Here is an 18,162-nt window from a genome sequence, read left to right on the forward strand (position 1 = left end):
AGTTTGGGGGTAGAGGACGGGGGGTCACCCACTCTGCGTTCAAATTCCTAGGGAAATTTGCTCCCTGTTCCCCCACAACAGTCCCTAAACCACCACAGAGGGGGTTCATTATTCTCACTTTACTCCTCCACTAATTATCGTTATCATTTATGGGAGATAATTACCATTTCACCGCCTAACGCGCATGTAGACTGCTCGGCTCTGAGTCTCACACACACAAGGTTATCAATAGCTGCTCAATTGCAGTCTCATCTGCCTAATTATACGATTGGAGCTTTGTGATAACTGAACGGGATGTGAAATCTAGTATTAAGTCTTGTGAGAGCTGGTGAGATGCTGAAAGTCAGCAAAAGGCTCTGAAATAAACCAGCGCTTGTGGAGCCTGTTAATTAAAAGCCGTGGCTTTCGCTGGCATGAAAAAATCAGAGGAAATCCAGGGTTATGAAACAACTGGAAGTCTCTAAAATATCCTGCGACCTGGTAGAGAGCGGAGTACGGCGCTTTAAACTAAAGCCTGAGGAGCACAGCTTCAGATCCTCTGTCTTTGATTTTGTTCTTTCATTACTTGGAAAAAGAACTTTTCACTTTTTATCTGATTTAATGGACATGGGTCTTCACTTGGCTCTCCTTTCAATTAACCCACACTATTAGGACCAGTTCGTTTAGTTTATATCACAACATTAATGAAGAGCCAGAGCGTGCAGTTTAGGTCTGTATAGACCTGTATAACAGTCCCTGCCTGTGACTTATGTTGAGCTTAGTAACCGTGTTTGTCGAGGGGCTCTCTAAATCCCTCTATGGCATTTTTGGAGTTGCAGCTGACGCCTTGAACCTGATGAATGGTCTCTCCATTTGCTGCAGCTCAACACTGGAGAACAAGACTGACACAGGCCTAATCAGCTGCAGAAATTCATTAGGCCTGACCTCTGTTGCATACAGAGGGTAGCAGAGCTGAGAGGCGGCTGTGTGCGGGCAAGGAGGCACGAGGGCACAGAGATTAAGGAAAAGAGGCAGAGAAGGCGACGGCGTGAACGGCTCGGTGAGCGTATGACAGACAGTTGGGCCGGGCCGGAGGAATGTGTGCCACAGAGGACCTCATGACAGACAGGAGGCACATTCTCTTTGACCCCAATTACCAGAGGTGTTTCTTTCCACCGGCTAATCCATGGCGTATAGGGTGGCCCCTCCTCTGCGCTGTGGAGATTTGCTTTTCCAGCTTGTTGTTTTCACCACAGAGTCATATGAGTGGTGGCATAGTTCTGGTGGCCGGGATGTGTCTGACCTGTTATGAAACCGGCAGCAATCAAGCAAGTGATTGTTCTTTTTAAACAATTATTTATTTTTTTTCCCACTAAATTCTTTCACGTATAAAACGTTGGGGAAACTGTGGAAACACCAGAGGGTGATGACTTAATTGTAAGTTTTGTCCAACCAGCAGAACATAACTCAAAGATATGAATTTTAAAATGTTGTAAAACATAAAAAAATAAACTAATCATAACTGGATGAGATTTAACCAGAAGTGATTAATCTGTTTTTAAGTTTTCTGCTAATTGATTAAACTACTTATTATGCCAATATCCTCTATTTTTCTCTGATGCCTGCCTAGATTACAATCTACTTCTGAAGTGCTCTAATTACAACATGACATGATTAGATTAGATTCTTCTTCAGTTCGCTCTTGCAGAAAAACAGGAATGAAGGCAAGGAAATATACATTTTAAAACCCCCTGTAATTTTCAGAGCTCTTCACTGAACATTTCACTATTTTCTGAATCTGTTTCTATTACTCGAGCGGTCTCTGTTCAACCACAGCGATATTTTTCACTTCGTCAGGAGATTATCTGACCGACTTCTTCTCTTCTGTCTCTCCGCAGAGACACTCATGGACTCCACCACGGCTACGGCGGAGCTCGGCTGGACGGTCTACCCCGTGTCCGGGTCGAGTGACAACAGCGTAAGTGACCTGCTATTCTTTCTCTTTAATTAAATTATTTATTTGACCTGAGTGATTCAGAAGAGGTGCGTGGCGTGTCTCTCTCTCTCTGTATTCGATGTAAAAAAAACTGCAGTTAATGTGTAAATTGGCTCAGCCCCCATGATATCTTTATTTCTGCCCCTAGTCAGTGTTTTGGTTTCTCACTCTAAGGTCAAAGAGCAATCGGTGAGCCAGCCTGCTTCCCTCAATGAGCCAATTTATTTCTCCAACTGCAGAGCTGCAAGTAATTTGAATTTAACATTACATTTTTTTGTCTATAAACTCCGCACAGTTGGAAAAAGAAGTTAGTTCGGTGCATATTCATGCATTTTTACCTCTACCTTTTTGAATATTCATGCGTCCCATTTTCGGTTATGTTTCCACAAATGATCGCACGTTCTAGCCTCATCTGAACTTTCTGGTTCAAGGCAAACCCATTAAGGAGGAAGAATCATAAACTTGAATCTCAGTAAGTGTGATCTCATGCCAGACTGGAAGCATTGTGTTATACGGGCCTTGCTGGTGTTTGATGCACAGTATTTCCACATGGTTTGCCAGGGCTTTGGTTGCTCCTGGCCACATGCGAGCCAGGCCCACTTAAGGCAGCCAAAACCAGAGTCTGAGACTACTTCACTTTTTTTCTCCACCACAAGCTTCAGACTTCTTAGAATTTGTCCAAAGGAGAGAGTGGGGAAAAAAACAAAAACGTTGTAGACTTATTTGCTGGTGCATTTCAAAAAACCACTGCCGATTTTATTCAATTATTTATGCTTCTGTGGTTTGTATTAAAGATGGTTTGAATTACACTCCATCATGCTGCGTCTTTTTACGCTGAAAAAATAAGGGGAAAAAATGGCAGCAAAGAAAGCGGGCCTTCAGCAGTTCTATGATATGACTTCAAAGCTCAAAAATGTAGGACAGCTCCATCTCTCCCAACCTGAGGGCACACTGTCTCCTCCCTCGCTAATTTCTACAATCAACACCAACGCACAAATATGCTCGGTTTCCCCTCTTCCCTTCCAGCTCTGGATGCAGTCTGCGCAGAAAGAGCTTAGGCACACTCCCGAGACAGTTTACACCACGTCTTCCTTTAATCCCTGCAAAATGTCAAACTCTGCAAAACATTCACTCAACATTTTCTCATGATCAGATTGAATATTAAGTGGAAACTTCAGACTAAAAAGTTGAACACTCGGAGAAACTTAGAAATGCCACACATTATTTAGTACAGTGAAAATGTTCACTCTGGCCAGATGTGAGGTGAAATTAGAGTCTAAACATCAAACTAAAGACCCGTGAGCTCTTCTAGAATCATCTCCGTTCCAGTAAATTCTGGCGTACTTCCTGATTCTGTGGTTGTTTTTTCTTCCGAATCAAAGCGCTCCACAATCAATTTCACTGAAAGACTTGGAGTATCTATAAAGACTTTCCACTGTGTACTCTTTCGACTCCAGATGATATCATGCCCCTCGTGAAAACCTCCATATGCAGCTATGATATACCCCGCTCTTGGAGCGCGGTGAGACGCAAAGTCTCTAATCCCCCTGGATTTAGGCAGGTATGGGTTGGCCTTATCAGCGTGGGCACTGGAGTTTTACGATGATGTGGCTGAGCTAGACGTAAGCTCCGTCCGTTAGAAAGCGAAGAATGGGGGGTGGTGGAAGATAGCTTGTCCCTTGTGGCCCAGGGCAACAGGTGTGGAAACGGAGCTTGCTCTCGCTCTCAGTATAACAGCAAGAGGTGCTTTACAGAAGCTATTGTCTTACACACATATATGCATGGCTTCATGGGCTTAGCTAGTGGATCAGTAACATCCAGCAGAGTGCTGCTCCAGCAGTTGGCTTTCACTACTCTCTGTAGCTTCATGAAATATATCCTAACTTGGCATGTGATACGTTGGTAATGCAAACAAGTAACAGTATAATATTCAGTCGGAAATGTTATGGCAGTTGGTGTTATTCCTTTCTTATTTTACAGGGTGTTTGAGTAAGGCCTATCAAATCATTATTATAAGAAATTCCTTCAAATATAGCTATAAAATCACCTTCCTGCTGATTTGCACGAAACAATAATATACAGCAGCATGTATAAATCAAGTTTTATAACCCTCTGTGTGTAGCCAGGCTGTCCCTCCTTTTAATTATGTGAAATGACAGTCAAATGTACAGCATGTTGTCCCTGGGCCAGAGAAGCAACACATCTTCATTATTCTTGATGGCAGGGCCGAAAAACACTGAGAATCAAGGTAACACAGTGTTTACCAAATGAGGAAGTTTACCGTCTTCTGACAGACGCTCTGAGATTCTGACAGTGAAACCGACATTTCCCTCCCACGCGGGAAAACTGGTGCAGTAGTTTGACTTTGTGAAGACCTTCCCAATGTGCACACATACGCACCAATAATGCTAATACATAAATCTCTTGTGCCGTTTCTCAACAAGTTTACATTTCGGTTTTTGCCATTTTTGACATGAATAATACATTCAAGAAAGTCGTTAAAGAGGAAAAAAATAATTGAAACTTGAGTTGCGTAGAAACTTCCTGTCTGTGTGGCTCCTTTGCAAAGTTGCTCAGAGATATTGACCCGTTGAAAATCTGCTATGTGACGCGGAGCTAATGCTTGGCCGGCTGGCAGCGCGGGGTTAAGTGGTCAACGTTTGCCTCTCAAGTGGAACTGAGAGACGTGTGAACATCAGGTCAGACCTCCTGACCCGCTCACAGCTACGATGAAGCACCGACAACGGCGGGCGTTTAGAAATAGACTTATGGCTGCAGGGAGCTCACACAGCCACAGCGGAAGGAAAACTGAGGTCTCCTCAATCTACAGTGAACATAATGAGGTGGTGTGTGTGGGGGAGGAGGTTATCATTATTGGGTGTGTCATAACGCGGTGCCGTTCCAGGATACATCCATCTAGTGTCGCGTAGCGCGTTTTGTGAAAATGTTTGCGAAACCAGTTCCAGTTCCTTGTGATTTATCAAACATGCTGCATATTTCATCAGAATTTCTTTCGAGTTTTATATTGTGGACGTGTGGCGAACCAACACACTTTGTTTTGTTTGTTTTTTTTTTAACATAATTTCTTTTTCTTTACAAGCAATTTGTTGAACACAGGTTCACTGGAGTGCAAAGTGACCACTGATTTGCCCTGATTCACAGTTAAAGTCCGTAAAATTGCATTTAAAGAACTATACAAAGAAATCCACAAACATCATCCACATGGAACGCTGTGGAATGGGGGTAAAAGAAGTTGTTCTTCTAGTTTCACATGTTGCACATTAGTAGTGGACAGTGGTAATTGAAGCTGACTACAGCAGACAGTCCCACTTAAGTCTGTGTGTTGGAGAGTCTCTCCTGTCTCTCTGTGAAGGCCGGACTCCTGCAGGATTTGGCTCCTATGGCCTCTCTGGTAGTAATTGAATGCAGAGAGTGGGTGTCATTTGTCCTCTGTCCCTCTAGGGATGGCAGTCTTGCTCTGACAGATTTCCCACAACTGCAAATGGGGCAACTGTGCCCCAGGAGGTTTCCATTGGGTCTCTCTCTCTCTCTCTCTCTCTCTGCTTTTGTGTGAATAATTTATTTACTTCTGTCAGTGATATAGCGGGGAAATGTAACATAGCTCAGGACCGTGAAGCTAGTTCAGGTTAATTTGAACATCGTAATGACAAGACGTGATAAACACACAGTTCATGTAATGTCAAAACAATGAAAGCGTGAAATGTCCGAGTGCTCTGACAGTTCTTTCATAACACTGCCAGACTGATGTGTCACTTATTCTCACCGCTTTTTAGTCGCTGAACAGGCTGTTTCCTGCCGTGTTTTTCTTGTGGTTATTCATATATCATGAACGTAACTTTTCAATTTAAGAGCATAGAAAGCTGTACCGTAACCCCTTAAATCACAGTTGACCTTTGCAGTGGATGCAGTAATAGATACAGCTCTTTGTTTTGGGGTTCACTCTTCATCTGGTCTCCTAAATAACAGTTTAATAATCACTCACACATATTTGAATGGTTGCAATGACCATCAACAAGTCCGCGACTTGTGCTTGCCAGGCAGAAAGACTGTACTTATCGGAAATCTGACTGGCTGCTGACAACACAGTCCACGGGGAGTGTATTAGTGGTCAACTTTTTGTAGCCAGCAAACTAACTTGCTGACCATCTGCATCTTGGAAAAGTTTCCCCGGTTGGGCAGGAGAATTCTGAAAACTCGACAGCGTCGCTTTCGGTTTGGATGCATTGACGAAGCATAACAGACCCGCTGGAGATATACAACAGGTGACATATGGAGCAGATTTGTGGCAGCACTTTTGTTACCAAACTAACCTTGAAAGTAGTTTCAAGCATTAGGCCATTTTAAAGGTTTTGCATTGTTTTCATTTAGGATTAACCGTTGGAAGCTTTCGTATCACTGTGGCTGTAATTAATTGCTTTAAGGCTAATACAAACACCTGACACATTGCATGTCCTTCAGCACTGTGCTCATTTTTTTTTTCCACATTGAATGGCATTGAATTAAAATGCCAGTTAAATGGATGGATGGATTAGGTGCAGAGCACAGTGGAGTTTGGAAAGCACTCGCTGCAAAGAGCTTTAAAGAGGAATGAGACCTTCAGCTCATTATATTGTTTCAGTTTGTGAATGAAGCCATCTTTGGTGAATCGTCTCTGCCGTACGGTTAACTCCACTCCATACCTCAGCCTTGTCAAAGCGTTACGCATGGCTTTACAGATAAAGCAGAGACACACAGTCATGGAGACGTATGGATTGCAGGTCAGCTGAACTTTACTTTGTCTCTGCACGGATGGCACAAGAGATATCGATTCTCAACCTCATTCTCGGTGAGCTTCACTGAACTGTGGCGTCTCGCATAACTCCAGAGGAAGAGAGGAGCAGCTGACACATAGTACTCGAGCCCGACCTCACCAGAAAAACTGCAGCAGTGGTCGATTTTAAAAGTGATTCAAAAGAGTGATTCTTTTTTTTTTTTTTTTTTTTTTAACGTGTGTGACCTCGTGCGACTGTGCATGTAAAATCACCTGACCTGGGGCAGGAGTCATTGCCATGGCAGCCAAGTAAATGGCAGAGAAGCTTGTTGCAGATGGGAGCAGTTGGCCCTGTAACATTTGTTTAATGTCGGGAAGGAGTCTATTTACTAAACCCCCCTTCATGACTTATAACAGTCATGAAGGATTTAGTACAGGACTGTTATGTTAGAATGTTTTTGCGTGTGAGTGTATATTCACATATTTACTTCTGACTGGCTTTCTGTGCAGGACAGTAGTCTCTCAGTTACCGGACCTGTTAGTAATTTTGTTGAGATATATATACACCAATCAGCCACAACATTAAAACCACTGACAGGAGAAGTAAATAACATTGACCATCTTGTGACAATTCAATGTTCTACTGGGAAACATTTGGACCTGGCATTCATAGACATGTACCACCCACCTAGACCAGACCAGGCCCCCCCGCCCTATAGCAATGCCTTGATGGCAGCAGCCATCCCCAGCAGCCTGATACAGGAATACACACAAAAACGCTTTAGGAACAACTAAAAAAACATGAAGAATGGCAAAAGGTGTTGACCTGGCCTCCAAATTCACTAGATCCCAAACTGATCAAGTATCTATGGGATGAACTGGAACAAGCCTGATCCACAGAGGCCCCTCCCCTCAACTCATAGGACCCAAAGGCCGCCACTAACAACATTCTGTTGCCCGTGTCCGTTCTCTGATGAGTCACAGCTGTTTTGGAGACACAAGGGAGCCCTACACAATATTAAGAAGGTGGTCATAATTTTATGCCTGATCAGTGCAAATAGTCTGCCAGGGAGACAACTGTTTAGAAATTTCTGTAGTTCTGGGAACAGCTACAGCATGTAACTGTAGACAGCAAATGTGCACTCTTATCAGACAGATTCAGGGAGTAAGTCAGTTGGACCATAAAGTGTAATTTACATTTTTCCAGTATGATTAAAAACAAACAAACAATTGATTTAAGAATTCTTAAGTGATAGTTTATTTAAAACTGCTTGAGTGATCAAATAACACATGCAGGTGCTTCAGTCTGTTTGGTTAACGGACATTGAGCAAGATCTAACCAAATGCAGTAAATTATTTGCCTGAACCATTGCACCTGGTATCGTTAGACTCAGGACCCCAGCGAGAACAGTTAAACATGAATCACAGTGCTCTTGTTGGGACCCGGTCGTGCGTTCCTTTCACACCATTGGGTTGTCATCGTAAGAGTGTATTTATCAGTGGACCGTGTGTACCGCATAAAAATCCATTTGCTTCTTAGCTTCGTATTCAGTAATTTTTTGACAAAATATCTAAACGACTTACAAGGCAAAGCAGCTCATAATAAGACTGGGTATGATTTTAGATTTTAGATTTATTTTAGATTCTAGTAATGCACTGTTCAGTGCACCGAGCCCTATTCCGCAGAGGACATTTGTCAGACGTATCAGGTTCTCTGTACAGTAAGCTTAGTAAGAGTTTTAGTTTCCATCATCATCTGAGGGCAGCTCATACCCTCCAGCTAATCCATCTTGACATCCAGCACCAGTGTTACCTCCACCTGCTGTATTTAAAACACATGACCACCCTGTTGTAGCACTCTCTTTAAAGACCCAGAGGAAAAAGCTGTGAAAATGAAGACGTTTCTTCTAATTTCACACTCTGCACTTGATCGTTAGGATCTTATTATGCCCCATTTGCTCCCCTCCACTGGCTGCGATGAAAGCGGGGCAAAGAGGCCACGACAGGACAAAAAGGGGCCCTTCATCAAAACACATTTTGTTTGGGGTCTTTCTTAGTCAGACTCAACCCTTCCCCCCACGTCACTGCCAACACTTTCTCCTGGAGTTTCCCCTGTCTGCATCCCTCATTAGCGGCAACCCCCACCTGTCTCCACATTCGGTTTATTAAACTGCAATTGTCCAACGCTCTGTTCTCGCTAGAAGCCGGCTGTCCGCTCTCGTTTAATTGGCCCACAGCCTCCCGCTGCTCCTCAACAAGTGGGAAGGTCAATGGCTGCTCATGACCTGGGATGATGATGTCTGCCAGTGCTGGGCAAAAGACAGACTCTAGGCGTACCACCATGAACTGGCAGTATGCAACCATGCCTTCAAAAAATGCTTCAGTTGTTTGAATGTAAAGCTGTTAGAAAAAACAAGAATTCCATTTGCATCAACGGGTATTTTGATAATCTGTATTTTCAAATTTGAGGTTTACACAGTTAAATTGGCATTGCTGTGCTTAAAAATGTAATTTCCAATGGTCTTTTTTCTTATGCAGTATTCTATATCCTCTTATTATTAATATTGTTTTTGGCTGCACTTCAGACTCTTCTGTTTAGTTTGCTTTTTATGATTGTGTGGTTTTGGGTCAAGCCAAGCATCACGCCAGCAGTGATTAATTGGGACATGGGAATTAAGAACCAAAGCTGCCCTAATTGGTCAAAGCGTTTGATAGAACGTGGGTTTGCAACAAGAGGGGTGACTTTCTTCTCACATCCAGTCAAAATCTGTCAAAGCCCTCACTAAGTGGGCTCTAATTTGAGAAATTATATCAGCTGTGAAGTGAAGAGTGAAGGGGGGAGGTTTGGCGGTCGAAACATTTGAGGGTGTAGCCGAAATAGAGTGGCTCCGTGGGGGTGAGAACAGGATTTTTTTTTTTTTGTTCTTGGCTGATATGTTGAGGTCAAGGTCGTGACCTGCATGGTGGTTGGAGTACACAGTGTTTAAAGCTGGTTTGATCCATGGCCAAGGGGCAAGAAACCATGGAGGTTGCATCTGGATTCTGTATAGTCAGAATGTGCACTCACATTTGTGTGCATCGTGTGGAATTTGAGCTAGAGCAGCATACCCAGAAAACATGGAGTGATTTGTCCCCTGCTTGTTCTTCATATGATTACCCGTGTAATATGATTATGCCAGTTTATTGTTATTATGAAAATTCATGCCATGTGTCCTCAGTGCTTTGTAAATAACTCATTAAAATGTGCGATGGAATAAACGTGTCCCATCAAGATACAGTTAGAATCTAGGACACACCGATGTGACTTATGCTAGCCTCAGACTGCAGGGGCTTCAGGTTGATTCATCCTCCGTCAATTAATATCAAACATTTATATATTTTATAAATATATATTTAGAATTTCATATTTGGATAGTTACTTCAGTCTTTTCCTAATAACCAATGAGAGAAACAAGGATGCGGAAAAGAAACGTTACACATTCTTTAGCCTTTAGGGCTAACGTTAGCTATCATGCTGCTGCAGACAGATATTAAAGGTGACGGTTAAAATCTCACATAACTGAAATACTCTGAAGTTACAGCAAGTTTTTCTTTTCCTCTTTCTTCTTCTGGTGTGTTTGACAGTTAGCAAACATTACCACCACCTACACCTACGACTGGAGTGTGGATCGCTAGATTTACAACAAGTTGTTTCGTGCCGATCAAGTTTATAGAAAATTAAATGTGAAATTTCCTGTGAAGAGTGTGAGCCAATATGATTTGAAAAGATTTTAAAAGCTGTAGTGTGGCCTCAGCTTTAATGTCATGTCTCCATGACATATATATATATATATATATATAGACACACACAAATACTATATTTAATACTTGATAATATGTACAGAAAAAGACAAAGGACTCTCTTAGAGCTATTTAGTACCAGAATCTTTTTGCTGGCTTTACTTGTCAGAGTAAGTCATAACACGTGTCAAGTAACAAATGACACCCACTTTATACCCTTGCTCTAAAATGTTCTCAACTTGTACTCCAAGAATGACTGAGCAGCTGTTATAATGGACTGTAGTAAGTCACAAATATTGAACAGTACTACACAATAGATTAGGTTAAACCTTGGATTACCTTTAAAGTACAGTAAAGTTTATAATAAGTAACCTGCGTGTGGCCTTGTTAACGTTCCCTTGAAGACATTTTGGGAGGCCTGGTTCTCATTTACTCCTTTAAACTAGTGTAAAGTGTCCTTGTAATGTGCGTTATTAGAGATATTATGTTTCTTCTCACAGTGTAATCAGTTTAATCAAAATATTGCCTTAAGCTGATTACTCTTGGAATTCAAAGTTATTATAACAAGCCCTTGAAAACATACTTGTTATTGCTGGAAAATATGCTATCAGTGGCACTTTATGACAGTTCACATTAATACGAAACATGCATCTCTTTTACTGCTTTACTGCTGAATTGCATTTAATTGAATAAATCAAGGTAACTGTGTGCCTCAATTACCGAATGTTTGTGTCTTCATTATATTCCTATTCAAAGTAGGAAAATGGAAAACATAATAATTCACATTTTTGTTTGTGTGTGTCCTTGATCAACAGTGGGAGGAGGTGAGCGGTTACGACGAAAACATGAACACCATCCGGACGTACCAAGTCTGCAATGTTTTCGACAACAATCAGAACAACTGGGTAAGGACAAAATACATCCGCCGCCGAGGTGCGCAGCGGATCCATGTGGAGATGAAGTTCTCTGTGAGGGACTGCAGTAGCATCCCCAACGTCCCCGGCTCCTGTAAAGAGACATTTAACCTTTATTATTATGAGTCGGATTCTGACACAGCCACCAGAACCTCGCCAGCTTGGATGGAGAACCCCTGGATCAAGGTCGACACCATTGCAGCGGACGAGAGCTTCTCCCAGGTGGACCTTGGCGGCCGAGTGATGAAGATCAACACTGAGGTTCGGAGCTTTGGCCCCGTGTCTCGAAACGGCTTCTACCTGGCCTTCCAGGACTATGGCGGCTGCATGTCGCTCATCGCTGTTCGTGTCTTCTACCGGAAATGCCCTCGTATAATCACCAACGGGGCGTTGTTCCAGGAGACGCTCTCGGGAGCAGAGAGCACCTCCCTGGTGGCTGCAAGGGGTGTTTGCATCCCTAACGCAGAGGAAGTGGATGTGCCCATTAAGCTGTACTGCAACGGGGATGGAGAGTGGATGGTACCTATAGGGCGCTGTATGTGCAAGGCTGGGAACGAGGCTGTGGAAAATGGCACCGTTTGTCGAGGTATGTTTTGGTCTCGTTATCGTTTAAGCCTAATGAGTCTGCTCTGTCATCGTAACAGTAATCCGATCTCTAAAGTACGCTGTATTTGCAATGTTTATGTTTATCAGTGTCCTATCAGCTGTTCTAGGGCTCTGTTCACTTCTGTTCAACTGATGGCATAAAGTCCTGATGAATGGCCTTATATCAAAAATATGATGGAAGGTACTATCATCACAGTTCCATAAAAAATATCATCATCCCTCACCCTTCACATGATAATCCTCTCTATAGGGTTTGATTTGAAAATGCACAACTGCCTGCAGAACATGTTTAGTTTGGCTCGTCTGAGCTGCCTCAAAACAGTGCGAGTTGCTCATCACAGGTGTTAATCACAACTACTTTTCGAGGAACAAATAGTTCCAAACAAAACTTTTTCTCCTTCTTGGTGTTGCAGCACGTCTGAACATCCAGTCTGCTAGAAAACGATAAATCCCTTTATCTGGAAGAACTGCACATAGTACACGTTCAGCATTTTGCTACTACAGCATTTGTAGTTTCTTTCGAAGAAAAAAAAAAAAAAGGTATGAAACATTTCAGCTGCTCTCCACAGAGAAGCACCTCTCTGGGCATATTTAACAGAACTCCTGCTTAACAGAAATCCAAAGAAACTACGAGCAACAGTTTCGGTGCTAATCTTTTGTCGGTAGAGTGCCTCCCCCATTCCGCCAGGACAAAGGGGATATTTTTCAAAATTGCCTGCATTTTCTTACCAACTGGAATCCCTCGCAGGCGAATTGATTTGGCTTTTCAAAACATCAGTGTGCCCAACATTTACCTGTGCCTTGCCCTATGCGCGCTCTGGCAGGTGGTATTTGGTCAGCGTGCTTTGAAATCCTGATCACTCGAAAACAGCACGACGGTGTGAAGCCTGCAGACTGGAGCCGTGCTGATCCGGCCCAGCACAACAAACCACCCACCTGCGCGTTAGATCGGTGTGTTGCTGCCTCTCTTGTGTGCGCCTGTAATTACAGCACATCCCCCAGTGTCTCCGTGCTGGGAGTGGAAACGTGATGGGTGCTGCCTCGCAAACACTGCCGGGCCCGTTCAGTGACTACTAATGAGGACGGGCTCCGGCTCCTCCTTAAGGAATACAGGCCAATAAGAGGCATGTCAAGATAGCTACTCTGGTGCAGCAAGCTACTCTGAATCCACATGCCTGCATAATTACACAAATCTGCTTGTTTTCTGACCTACATGTAATTCACTGCATGTGGTGGATTGGAGCATCTCATGGGTGTCCTCAGTCAGTCATGGTGTTTTTTTTGCTAAACGGGATTATACAATTAAATGTTGTCCGCTCGGGGAAAGCATGTTGATCCGCTTCATGTCCTCGCAGCTGGGCTTGCCTAAAAAAAAAAAATGCAGCATTTCACCTTCAATTCCTGATCATCCGTCTCTTTATTTCTCCTTACTTTCTGCACTCTGGATTTGTTAGTCAAGGTTCACTACAGTCGAAGCTTCGCTGACTACGTTCTCTGAACTTCACCAGCACCTCTGCAGAAGTGAAAGTCACAGATTTGAGTACTGTACTGCAGTGATTATAACAGAGGAACCTATACGCGCTTCACGTCTTCCTTCATCCAGCGCTGCCGCGACTGCATATTAAAGCTTTACGAGAAGAATGCATTATCAGTGAGTGCAGCCGTGGAATGCAGCAAAACTCGCAGAGATGGGTTTTATGGCTGCATATAATAGTTATGAGCTCCACTACAAACAATTGCAAACATTTGCGTATTTGTCCGAGTAGAAAAAATAATAAAACCATTACAAGGATATTATTATGTGGTTCCCCCTTTGTTCAGAAGCCCTTTTTGATGGAAGACTGCCATCCATTTGTGCGCTCTCTAGTCATCTTCCTAAGTACCGAAAGCTGATATCAGTGCCTCAAACTGTGGTCAGCCGCTGCCTTTCAGCTGCCAGAAGTTGGATAATGAATTGATCTATGAAAGATGCGCCTATGCCTGCTGATATTATGGGGTAATGAATTGATTTGTGAGAGGTACCCTCTGAGGGTTTGGATGATATCTTCTTTCATGGCTGGATTATGGAACCACGGAGACGGCACAGAGCAGACAAGATGAAAGGCATTATTTGTACTGTAATATTAATAATGCAACCAATGCTTTGTTCCAACATCTCAAGTGAACCTGTAATTACGCATGTAACAATTAAACCCTTGGCAGGGTTCCCGGCAAATAATTATGCTGTCATGAAATCTGTCAAAATATTGACAAGAAGAAGGGGGTGCTTACATTAAATTGCTGAGGTCTTTTTTTTTTTTGCAATTGTCTTACAAGTGAGATTAAGTTTCCTTTCTAAAGAGTGCTGGGAGTGAAGGAACCACACCAGTGCCTTTCAGCAGAGACGGCCCTGAGAAGAGAGATCTGATTTCCGCTCAGAGCCTTGAGGAGATGGTGCATTACATGGACACATGAGGTCCTGTTTGCCCTTGCTGTTCTCTCCAGAATGAAAAGCATTCTCTTCAGTGCGCCACAATGAGAGCCATGTTCATGGGTGGAATCGCAAACCCCCTTTAACAATGCCCATGTGTGTTTTTTCAGTGTAATCTGATCATCTAACCCCATGCTATTGTGAGTTCAAGGGTCTCGACTGTGGGAGCGTGGCTCGTGTTATTGAGCGGCGAAGATTCAGATGGAGACAATCTGTCACAGCGATAACAACAGCTTGATACATGCCTTGGTTTATGTTTTTGTCAGCGACTGTATTTATGTAGAGAAAGGAAAGCATCGTAAAAAACAAGCAGCGTAGTTTGTTTGGCCTCGTGGCCCAGATTTGTCAGGGGAGTCAACAGATAACATTACGCAGCGAGACAGTGGGTAAAAAAGTGAAAGTGCTACATATTCGACTCACACTTCCTCTCATGTGAGGTGGAAATAATGGTGTGAAAGAGGATTTTGGCAGTAAAACCAATTAAGATGCCAAAAAAGGGGAAATTCTTTGAATTCCTATGGGGTAGAAAGAAGCGAGAGAACTTTCAATTCATCACATGAACAGAAAATGTGCCTTTTGACTGGAGTTTTACCGCTGATGGTCACATTTCATAGTAATGCTGCTACACTCTACGTTACACTTAAGGGACGAACGCATAAGAAGAGGCATGTTAATGAATTTCAGGGAAAATAAACTTTGGTGACGTGAAGTGGGCGGGTACCAAGCTAATCTCAACTTTGACGTCCAATGGGAGCGACTGAGATGACAAAAACACCCCAACTTCGATTCCTACGACCAGATTCGTCATGCTGACAGCGGGCCTTGATCTTCAGGTCAACCCAGATGGATCGGTGCAGGCGTTGTTGGTATTTTCTTTTCAAATGGAAAAGTTTTACAATTCATAATGCTAAATCCTTAACAGAGAATCTGTTCACAGTCACACCCTCACCTCTCTTGTCCCCACGCCCCCAAGCAGCCACTTTCATTCCAAGATTTAGAGATCTATTATACAAACTGGTAGTGAATTTGTACAGCAAGCTTCACATGGTGCTCAAGTCACATGCATGATAAGCGTCTTCAGGTCACAGTGTGGCACTTTTGAAACGACACTCGGGCGTATAATGTCAGATTGAGCTCTGTATCGGTGGTAGTACAGTAGGTGCTTAGGTGCAAGGTTCCTGCAGTTGCACCACAGCAATTAGATTAGGGAGGAAAGGCTCCAGTAAATCTAAAGCCAAATGCGGCTGTAGATAAAGAGAGTTAGGGGGATCGAGTGCAAAGGTAGGTGCTGGGCAGGCATGATTGGATAGACATGATTGCACGGAAAAGCGGTGGGGAGGAGGCGAAAGCAGGAAATGAGTCCCCCTAACCCACTGTCAGAATCCCAATTATTGCAGTCTCTTCGTCTGGAGAGGCTTTAAGGATGGAAATCAGCGTAGCACAGACAAATCCGCGCCGCCGCCTTTATTTCCCTTGGCGGCTCTGTCTTTAACGGCACCTCTAATTGACTAACAGTGCACGTGGGGAACAGCCGCGCTGATGACTGGATGACTGTCCTCTGTGCGTGAACAAGACACGGAGCAAAACAAAACAAACACACACACACACACCCTCGGGGCTTTTGCTGCATTGTGCATTGTGCCAACAGAGATGAAGGAAGGCTTGCAATGGGCTGCAGTAAGATTTACAGAGAGAGTGTGTGAGAGAGAGAGAGAGAGAGTGCGGGAGAAAATAAAGAGGAAAGAAAGAGACCAAAATGTCAACAGACTGCTTTACACAATAGGCAATCACACAATATTATGTTAAAGTAAAAGCCACACTTATTCTGGGAGATTGATGGCTGCTTCTGCTGCTGTTAGGAGACATTTAGTTAAGCATAAGGAATACAAATTAGCGCCGAGCAGATGTTCACTACTACAGCATTTGCCTGTTAAATGGCATCACAGACAACATGACTTCATGCATCCATCGTAAGCGGCGTCCCTTGATTTTCATTCCTGATCTTCTTATTTAGACCCAATAAAGGGCTTGTGATGTGTATTTGACGGAGGCGGCCTCTTTGGTCTGTACACAGTGTAGGATGTTGTAACAGCAGGAGGCGAACGGGCGAGCTCTAAGACGTGTCATTCTGTCCGCAGAGGCCCCAGGGAACATTCAGGAGCCTTTATTCCCTCTTCCCCACTTTGATGGGATTTCAGTATGGCCAGGTGCTTTTTATTTATTTTTTTCACCCTGCTGTCTTCTGTTTCTCTGCCTGTTCTGCACCCTGCGCACATCCATAAAGTGGTAAAGAGTGAGAAAACAAGAAAAGGCGAGATGGGGAGCCTCTAATGAGAGGAAAAAACTCCAATTAAACAGCCCCTCTAACCTTACAGCACTCGTCTATCTCGTGAGTGCATAAATGAAATTAGAGAAAGCAGTCGTGTGTTCACAGGAACACTGTATACCCATACTTACACTTTACCATCCTCATTTTCACAGCACATCCATCATATACGGATGTGATAACGTGACCTGCGATCCCTGCGAATCTCCCTGAACTCAAAGATCATGGCCTGTTAAGCCTGTAAACGTTTTCCACATGTTTTTGCACATGTCGGGCTCTGCTCCATATGCCCCTCTGTCACACTGCTCATTATCCCACACCATCTTTTGAATCTCAAACTCAGACAGCATGACCCCTTATAATCCCGGCGCCTCTTTTCACATTATTGGTCATCTCATCGACCATAGAGGCTTCCTGTAGGTCTGGTTCTTTCTAGTAACACCTATACCTGTCTCACTCTGAGCCCCGGGGATACCGCAGAGAGTTTTCTGGAGTTTCTCCATGAAAACAAAGCAGGATGACAACTCTGAGGCCTCATGGTTTTGTTCATGATAAATTCGCCTTGGACAGGGTGTCCTGGAAACGAGAGCCGTGCAGTACGCGGATCCTTCCATATGGGCCTCTCTTTTCTCATCAGGCACAAGGCCGAGGCTTTGTCAAAACATCCCCATGCACTCTCTCTCTCAGATGTCCTCGACTCGTGTCCTGCTAGAGGAATCAAGCCGCTCTCTCGGCTAAGGGAGACTGATGGATCAAGCATCTGTCTGGATAAAAGATGAGAAACAATCGAGCTCACTGTTAAAGACAGGAATCCCTCTCGAGTATCAGTGACCTTGTTTTCCAATGATGTATTAGAACTCGGTCAACACTGCGAGAAAATTGTGGCGTCTTGTGTTGTGCGCTGTTGACCTACATTACAGCTAGTCTAAAAGTGAGAGCAGCGAGAAAGCTTACCAAGTTCCTGACATTGGTTAGCTGTGCCACGTGTATTCTGCAGACATAGGTTAACCCCTTGATTCTTGCTAAAAAGCCGAAACGGTCGTGTCCGCTGTATGTGCTCCTTCATACAAGGCGGAAGTCTGGTAAGCGTAAGATCTTCCACATGTAAAGGCGTCAATAATACTGAGTAGAAAATGACAAAAACATGTTTTATGTGTATAATTTACAACTAAAATTAGAATTTAAATCAACTGTTTAGTTCATAATCTTGAGAGGAACTTTGACTGTAGCATTTTGTGCAACTATATATCTGCAGTCTCATGTGGGGGAGACGCTGCCGAACTACAATGGCTTCTAAAATAAGTAACCGTCAACCTCCAA

The 18,162-nt window shown here is 43.5% G+C and overlaps 1 protein-coding gene across 2 annotated transcripts in view; it reads left to right on the plus strand.

Moving 5' to 3' along the window:
- ephb2b (eph receptor B2b) overlaps positions 1-18,162 on the plus strand; it is a 118,893-nt gene that overhangs the window by 44,244 nt on the left and 56,487 nt on the right. For both annotated transcript variants that reach the window (XM_084543760.1, XM_084543761.1), the window contains exons 2-3: positions 1,878-1,957; positions 11,342-12,026. In XM_084543760.1, the coding sequence (XP_084399886.1) occupies positions 1,878-1,957; positions 11,342-12,026 (765 nt within the window). The remainder of the gene's footprint in view (positions 1-1,877; positions 1,958-11,341; positions 12,027-18,162) is intronic.

Source organism: Chelon labrosus (genome assembly GCF_963514085.1).
Source record: "Chelon labrosus genome assembly, chromosome: 4".
NCBI classification, from domain to species: domain Eukaryota; kingdom Metazoa; phylum Chordata; class Actinopteri; order Mugiliformes; family Mugilidae; genus Chelon; species Chelon labrosus.